The 8,614-nt window shown below is 46.9% G+C and overlaps 1 protein-coding gene across 2 annotated transcripts; it reads right to left on the reverse strand.

The window, feature by feature from the left end:
• Positions 1-3,582: 3,582 nt before the first annotated feature.
• C11h22orf39 (similar to human chromosome 22 open reading frame 39) lies at positions 3,583-7,844 on the reverse strand. 2 transcript variants are annotated; one of them, NM_001109058.1, is given in 3 exon segments: positions 3,583-4,789; positions 7,529-7,696; positions 7,791-7,844. In NM_001109058.1, coding segments are annotated over 3 exon segments (318 nt in total). In that variant the 5' UTR covers positions 7,815-7,844; the 3' UTR covers positions 3,583-4,663.
• Positions 7,845-8,614: the final 770 nt, after the last annotated feature.

Below are 8,614 nucleotides of genomic sequence, written 5' to 3' on the forward strand. Positions count from 1 at the left end.
TTTTTATTGGACAGAAATGGTGAGATGGGGATTAGTTCTAACACTTTGTCTTAATTAGCTCCTAAAAGATGCACTTCCAGATGCTGAGGGTCTCTGCCCCAAGCTGGCTTTGGATATTGATTGATAAACAATTACTTTTGTAATGCTGTTTGTTATGTGGGTCAGCTGGAGTCACTTAATCCCTTGTAAAAGTCTGTTAAAGACTTCTGTAAAGGACCCCTCATTCCTTCTCTGTGTGATGTAATCTGTGTGGTTCAATAACAGAGCAAAACCCTTTGTTAGGGACAGGTACATAGAAACGACAGACAGACACAGGAACAGATTCACAAGTCAGCCTTCAGGCAGACACAGATTCAGGCTCATACAACAGACAGACAGAGGGCAGAAGGCATAGGGAACATCAATAATTCAAATAAGAACTTGGTCTTAGTGAAACAACTCTAAAAGTTCTTTTCTTTCTTTCATTGATGGGACACCAACACATTATTAGGGATGTGGAGTTCATCACTAAGATGTTTAAACAACACATTGCAAGAGTATCAGGAACCAGAAACCCACCTTACTACTCCACAAAGCATCTCTATGTCCTCAGTTATATCTGCATTCATCTATGTGTTACACAGACCGTATATAATTTCACCACATAGCCCTGGACAGTTGCCAGCCTAGCGTGGTGTAGCATGTATCTTCTAAGGATCATTTTTTTAAAATTATTTTTAAATTTTTTATTAAATTTATACAATTTTTATTCATGTGTGAGTGTTTAGCATGTATGCACACTACTTGCATGCCTGGTCCCTGCAGAGGTCTGAAGAGGATATTGGATCTTCTGGAACTGGAATTATAGATGGTTATGAACCACCACGTGGGTGCTGGGAATTGAACCCAGTTTCTCTGGAAGAGTAGCAAGTGTCCTTAACAGCTGAGCTATCTTTCCAGCTCCTTAAGTTTTTTTTTTTCAAACTCAGGTAGTTTCTTTGGATTTTCTGTTAAATTGCTGCTATATACACATCGGCTTCGTGAAAATAGCCATGTGCTCTCCACAGTTAAGAACCTGTGTGACAGCCAAGTGGAGTGGCATTTACCTTTAGTCCCAGCACTTAGGAGGCAGAGAAAGGTGGATCTCTGAGGGTTCAAGGCCAGCCTGGTCTACAGAGTGAGTTTTAGGATAGCCAGAGCTACATAGTGAGATCCTGTCTCAAAATAAAACAAAATAAAATATATGTGAGGTTTTTTGCAATGATGATATGTTCAGTACACTTTGTCCGGAGTCTGAGACCCAGCTCCATCTTCCTCCTGTGTGCACTTCTGTTGTGGTAGTTACCACCATTTGAGGGGTTTTGTTGTTGTTTTTCTTTTTTTTTTTTCTTTTTTTTTTTTTATTATTATTAACTTGAGTATTTCTTATATACATTTCGAGTGTTATTCCCTTTCCCGGTTTCCGGGCAAACATCCCCCTCCCTTGTTGTTGTTTTTCATACAAGATCCCATAAACATGGATGGTCTTACACTCCTGATCTTTCTGCCTGTGTCCAAAGTGCTTGGATCACAGCGTGGCACACCACGGCGCCCAGTTTTTAACTCTTACTCCTTCTTTATCGCAGTGCTTGAAGATCAAACTTGGGCCCTTGTGCTGGGAAGGCAAGTTATGTACCTCTGAGCCAAGCCCCTAACCAGAGACTCTATGGATGTTCAATGTTTATGTCTTTCCCCTAAAGTACCAGAGGAACTTTGGAAGTCAACCTGCCGGTTTCAAAGCTGTGATCTTGTCTGGCATAGCTCAGAGGTAGAATTTATATCCAGCATGTACAATGTGAAGGGCCCAAACATTGTGTGAGTCTCATCCTTCCACCTTCCCTCTTCCTTGCTAAATTGTTACATTCCTAAACTAGTCTGCAACATCCATTCCCTTATTTCCAAAGTCCAACTATCGAAACATCAAAGTCCAGCAATCACAATTCATTTGGCTATACTGGTTAATATGTCCTACAAGGACTTCCCAACTCACTCTGGACTTTTCCACTTCTTAGAACCAACTCCTGCAAAAGCATCTGCTACCTCTGTCTAATCCAGGGGCAGCCCCCATCCATCTCTCAAGGGTAATAAATTTACTTTGAGAATTTGGTGTCAGAATTCTGTGTTGACTATGCTACACCCTTACACAATGTCCTGGTTTTGTTTCTCCACACTGAAAAAAAGAACAAGAATGAACACAGGATAAAAGCAGGGGAATTCTGTCCAAGTTCAATGTTGGCATGGGATTTACTCCTGTGAAGAAGGAAGGCAGAATGCATTTGATGACACTGCACAGTCGGGGCGGGGGCTGAGTGTTCAGAGTTTCTGTGAACACCTCAGTCCCATCATTCACAACAGTGCAGAACTCGAAGGAGGGAAATTGTATTCTACAGTGTGTCCTTTTCTGAAACAATATATAATTTTGCCTCACAGATGGTCGCCCTAGCCTAGGAAGGCCACAGAAAGGGTGCTAGCCATGCAGCTGGACCACATTGGCTTTAGCACCTCACATAAGACATGTACTGCAACTACAAGACATTTGATCATCTTTAGTAATAAAGAGACCTCTATGAGACCTAGTGTTCTTGTGTGTGTGTGTATGCATGTTTGTGTTCATGCACATATATGCATGTGTATGTGTGCCTGTATGAATGTATGCACTTTTTGTGAATGTGCTTGAGTGTGTGCATTCATATATACACATGTATGAGTGCTTATGCGCATGTATTTGTGAGTATAGCCCATGCGTATATGTTGTATACATGGATATATGTATGCATACTCACTCATGTGCATATGTGAGTGCATAGGTGTGGCACACTTGTTTTTTTTTTTTTTCTCGGAGCTGGGGACCGAACCCAGGGCCTTGCGCTTCCTAGGCGAGCGCTTTACCACTGAGCTAAATCCCCAACCAGTGTGGCACATTTGTATGTGTTCACACATGTATGCAAATGTATGACATATGCTTGTGGGTATGTTTGTGTGCATGTGTATGCACATGTACACACATGTGTGTTCATTAGCATAGTATATGCATGTATGCATGCGCACAAATGTACACATATGTAAGTGTGCAAGTATATGGGTTTATGTTCATGCATATGTTTTCGTGTATGCATGAAGTCACACGTGTTTATTTAAATATATATTTAAAACACTACAAGAGAACAAAATACTAATCTGAGTATATAGCATTGTTGGGAATTGGCCTGGCTAGCTGTATGTCAACTTGACACAAGTTAGCAATGGTTCTTAATCTATGAGTCCTGATGTCTTTGGGGGTTGAATGACCGTTTCACAGGGGTTGCATATCAGAGATTTACATTCTGATTTATAACAGTAGCAAAATTATAGCTATGAGGTAGCAACGAAAATAATTTTATGGTTTGGTTATTACAATATGAGGAACTGTATCAAAGGGTCACACAGCATTATGACATTTGAAAACCACTGAGTTAGGGTTATCTGAAAGGAGGGAACCTTACTTGAGAAAATGCTGCTATAAATTCCAGCTGTAGGGCATTTTCTTAGTTAGTAATTGATGGGGAGGGTCCAGCCCCTGATGGGTGGTGCTATCACTGGGCTTTTGGTCCTGAGTTCTCTAAGAAAGCAGGCTGAGCAACCCATGAGGAGCAAGCCAGTAAACAGCACCCCTCCATGGCTTCTGCATCACCTCCTGCCTCTGGTTTCTGCCCTGTTTGAGTTTCTATCCTGATTTTGGAATACAATGTGGAAACACACATAAGCTGAATAAGCCCTCTCCTCCCCAGCTTGCTTTTGGCCATGGTGTTTCATCGCAGCAATAGAAACCCTAATTAGGACAGGTATAAAGTGTGATATAATTTTCAGGTTGCTTTTGGAATCAAACACATGAAACAGCTTTTTAAAAATACATTAACAATGAGGAGAAATCAAGAGGCCTAAATCCCATATTCTTCGGACCTGAACTCTGTCTCGCTCTGCCTTGGGACTTGGATTTCTTTTTTTTTTTCCCCCCGGAGCTGGGGACCGAACCCAGGGCCTTGCGCTTGCTAGGCAAGCGCTTTACCACGGAGCTAAATCCCCAACCCGGGACTTGGATTTCTTGACTCCAGACTCCTTGGTTCCTGCAGTGCTGTGTGTATTCATTTCAAAGTCTGCAAAACCAGCAAGAGATGCTGGTGCAGGGGGGCAGGTCGCCCGCCCACAAAGCATGCTCTACTGTGTCTCCAGGGAAGCAAGTGTGAGCTCTGTCCGTACTAGGAAACACAACAGTCACCAAATAAGACACTGCAGTCCATCTCTCGGTCAAGGAGGGCCGATCACAGCAGGACTGTCTAGCAACCTTATTCTGACTTCTGTGCCCTGGATCCACACAGGTCAGGGCTGCCATTGTGTACTTGAGATTTTTCACACCTCAGGACCGCCGCCTCTGGTATGGATGTCTGCAGGAGAGGTGGACAGGATGGACCCACCTTACGGCTCAGACACCTGCCTCGGCGCTTGGCTTCCTGCATGTGGATGCGGGTGTCTTTCAGAGTATCAAAGTGAAGAGATGCCCAGACCCAGTGGGCAGTAGGCAGTTACAGCTGGAAACGCCTTGCTGTGTGGTCCACGTCAAGTAAGAGCCAGCGGAAGTCTAGGTCAAGGGCAGGGTTGCGGGTGTTCGTCACTGGTCCTTGTCCTGTGGTAGAGGGAGGTTCCAGTCTGCAGGGGGCCTCTTCCTCAAGGCCCAAATGAGGGTGTGCTTCTGAGCGGCCTGGACCCGAGTCTGCTCGCTCTCACAGAGGGATCGCTGTACAAAACGAGACTTGGTCACTTACCGCTTCACGACTGGGTCCTAGGGCTCTTAGTACCTGCTGCAACTACGTCACTCTCCTCCTCAGCACTCTCCTGAAGAGAGGAACCCACGGGAGCACACAGTACACACAACTCAGCTGCTCTCTACACGACATTCCTTGACCACTGTTCCCTTGTAGCACGCACGGCCCAGGGCATTCTCTCCGAGCGTCAGGGCTTATCTCACACACACACACACACACACACACACACACACACACACACACACACACACACACACACACCCCAGCTGGGGACCAAACCCAGGGCCTTGCGCTTGCTAGGCAAGCGCTCTACCACTGAGCTAAATCCCCAACCCCTCATCACGGCTCATCTTACTTCAGCAGTTCTCTTTTCGTGTTCTTCGGAATATTTTAGACTGGGTCTCAAGTAGCCCAGGCTGGCCCCAAGATCACTACGTGTGACCTTCAGTTCTGAGACTGCTATCTCCACCTCCCGCATGCTGCACTTAGAAGCATGCGCCGCCATGTTCAGTCTCTGCCTCAGCCATGCAAAACACCGGCTAAAGCCTCAGCAACGGCCGACCTGGAGTGTGGAGCTAGTCGCCTGCCTAGCCTGGGAGAGAGGACACTGAGTGGGGAAGAGGGAGTCGTCTAAAGTTACTGGTGGACTCTGCACAGGGTGTGTGTGAAGGGGGCTCCCCGATCCCGCCAGCCTCTTTCAGCCACTGCCAACAGAGACACTGGATAGTGTATTATGACAGGGCTGAGGCTGGTGTCAGGTGCTATGAACGGCCTCTTTACAAATGTTCTTAACTGGGAGCCGCAGTATTCCCAACAGTTGGCAGGCAAAGCCAAAAGGATCTGAAGTTTCAAACCAGCCTGGGCTACACAGCCGGATCCCATCTCTAAAGTGATCATTATTGCTTAAGAAGCGAACAGGGGCTGTGTATGTCGGTGAATGCCTATAATCCCAGAACTCAGGAGGTGGAGACAGTCCCAGCTCAGGGAGAGACCTCGCCTCAGTATATAAGGTGGGCAGTGACTGAGGAAGACGCCTGATGTCAACAGAGGGTCTCTCTACATCCAATGTGTGCACATGTGTACACATGCATGACACACACATACACAAAGACTTTAAGAAAAATCATAGGGGCTGGAGAGATCCCTCAGCAGTTAAGAGGCTGCCTTCCAGAGGATTGGGATTTGATTCGCAGCACACACACCAGCTCACACCCATCTACAACTCCAGTTCCAGAGGGTCCTCAGGCAGTAGATGCACACGGTACTGATACATATGCAGGAAAAACACAAATAAAATAAGAATAAAAGTATTGTAAATATTGTAAAGAAGCCAGGTGGTTATGGCACATGCCTTTAATTCCAGCATTCAGGAGGCAGAGGCAGGCGGATCTCTGAGTTCAAAACCAGCCTAGTCTACGGAGTGAGTTTCAGAACAGCCACAGTTACACACAGAAACCCTCTGTTGACAAAAAAAAAAAAAAAAAAAAGTAAAGAAATAATTGCCTGTGTTCTGAGTTTCATGGTAAATTGCTTCCCTGTTTTCTATTCAGAAACACCTTTGCTCCTTACAGTAATGTATGCTAACTGATGTACACACAGTAAGTGTCCAATCTCTTGTCATACAAAGACACTCTCGGCCATGTTTTTTACTTTCACCATGCTTCTGTCTACTGGTTACGTTTTGTTTCAGCAGTGTGCGTTCCACATTGGTTTGCTGGGTTTCAGAATGCCCACATATTTAACACCAACCTCTTGCTCCTTGGTCTTCTCCTTTGCTGTGTCCTGGAGTTTCTCCCTCCCTTCCCCATCACACTATCCAGGAAAGCAATGTCATACTCCGGACAGCAGTGTGCCCCAGGAAAGCAGGGCTCCCCTTATCACCTTGTATCAGAAATTGCCCACTACTTATTTAATGAATGGATACTGGGAGCCACTTGTGTCCTAGGCTTTGAATCACTCCCACCCGGAGCTAGGAGGGAGGCTCACCGACTCAGGAAGCCCATGACATTTAGGAACAAGAAGCTCAGGGATTTAAAATTTCACTAGCTCTCTCCCCAAACTATAAAAGCAGTTAACAATGGCTGGGAGAGGAGAGAGACTCTGGAGCTGCTTGGATGCTTTCCAGGGATCACCCGTGCTGGGTTGGGTCTTCAGGTAATGCCGCTGCCTTTGAGTTACCCCTGCTCCTATAAGTGACTCAAAGAAGTTATTGGTCGTCAAGCTAGACTAAGTGAATGCCTGTCTTTGGTCCCGTCCCTCATTCCACATGCGACTAGAGTAAGTAGAGGTTTCTATACTGGTCCTCTACAGTACCCTTCACACTCTCAGATCCAGACTGACCTGCCAAAGGTAACTCAATTCACACGAACTGGAACATTTTTAGGTACTCTCAGCCTCATTCTTAATGCCCTCTATAGCCCACCCTCATGCTCCAGGCGCCTTGGCTTTTCTCCTCCTCCGTCTAGTCCCTACGGGCTGGGTGAAGGCAGGCTTGCTGACAAGCTGATGATTCTAACGTAGGTTTCTCTCTCCAAGCCTCTCTATACCTCTCTTCCTTCTGCGCCTCACCCCTCCCTACTCCCCACCCCCACCCCATCCGAAATTGAAGTGGTATAAAGTCCCGTTGATAATGCAGTTTGGGGTACTCGGGAGGGAAAAACGAGGGGGGGTGGCTCAAAGGCTCTGTTCACACACACACACCCTGTGCGCACCTGAGCCTCGGCGCTGCGGCTCTCCTCCCACTCACGGCAGCTGGTCAGGTCGCGCAGCCACTGCCTGCAATCCGGCCGCTCGCCATGGACATAGTAGTGGTATAGGACGTGCCCGGCGCTGCGGCAAAGCTCCCACTCGGCGCGGTAGACCTCGCACGGCCGGGGAGGCTGAGGGGAGAGACAGCGAAGAGTGAGGGCAGACCGCATAGCCTGATCCCACTCAGCCCAGGAGCCTAGGAACCCAGGAACCCAGGACACTCACTTGCCAGCTGCCTGCGACCGCCATGTCCAGGTCCTGTGTGACTGACAGAGATTTAGACCAATGAGCTCCAAGCAAACTCGCACTAAACAGGACGTCTGCACTGAGTGGCTGACAGTCAGAGGCAGCACCACCAGGTGTCTAACCAGTGACTTAGCTTCACAGCCACGTAGGTATTAATTAGCAGTCTGAAACCCAGTAGTTCTGATCAGTTCTCCCGGTTTTTATTTTTCAAATCCGTATGTGGTTCACCTTTTTTTTTTTCTTTTTTCTTTTCCGGAGCTGGGGACCGAACCCAGGGCCTTGCACTTCCTAGGCAAGCGCTCTAACCACTGAGCTAAATCCCCAACCACTGTAGTTACAGGCGGCGATAAGCCACCACTCGAGTGCTGGGAACCAAACCCAGATCCTCTGCAAGAACAAGTGCTTAGCTGAGCTCTTTCCAGCCTCACAAATTAGTTAGCCGACTGGATTCCACATCCAGTCGGTTGAAGGCTGCCTTATTGCTGGGGTAACTGAGACATCCCCACAGGACAGGTCTGGCAGGTACCACAGCATTTATACCTTCCAGAGCCACATTTGGCCAGTGATGCTGTATGTGCCAACAGGGTTAGGAGCAGATATGTTTATGGACATTTCTTTTTTTTTTTTTCTCTTTACTTTTTTTCAGAGCTGGGGCCTTGCGGTTGCTAGGCAAGTGCTCTACCACTGAGCTAAATCCCCAACCCCTTTTATGGACATTTCTAAGAGCAAATGGATACACCCTGGAGCTATCAACCTAGAGGGAAGTGTACCCTCCATGGGCACCTTACTAGGCCTGACCAGCT

This window comes from Rattus norvegicus, chromosome 11 (genome assembly GCF_021556685.1).
Source record: "Rattus norvegicus strain SHRSP/BbbUtx chromosome 11, alternate assembly SHRSP_T2T, whole genome shotgun sequence".
NCBI classification, from domain to species: domain Eukaryota; kingdom Metazoa; phylum Chordata; class Mammalia; order Rodentia; family Muridae; genus Rattus; species Rattus norvegicus.

Excerpts from the sequence above, each read along its gene's own strand:
- C11h22orf39 (XM_087576801.1), bottom strand. The coding sequence starts at position 7,814 with ATGGCGGTCGCAGGCAGCTGGCAA. Across the intron at positions 7,697-7,790 it reads CGGTCGCAGGCAGCTGGCAA|CCTCCCCGGCCGTGCGAGGT; the intron begins GTGAGTGTCCTG and ends CTCTCCCCTCAG. Across the intron at positions 6,277-7,528 it reads GCCGCAGCGCCGAGGCTCAG|AGGGTTTCTGTGTGTAACTG; the intron begins GTGCGCACAGGG and ends TTTTGTCAACAG.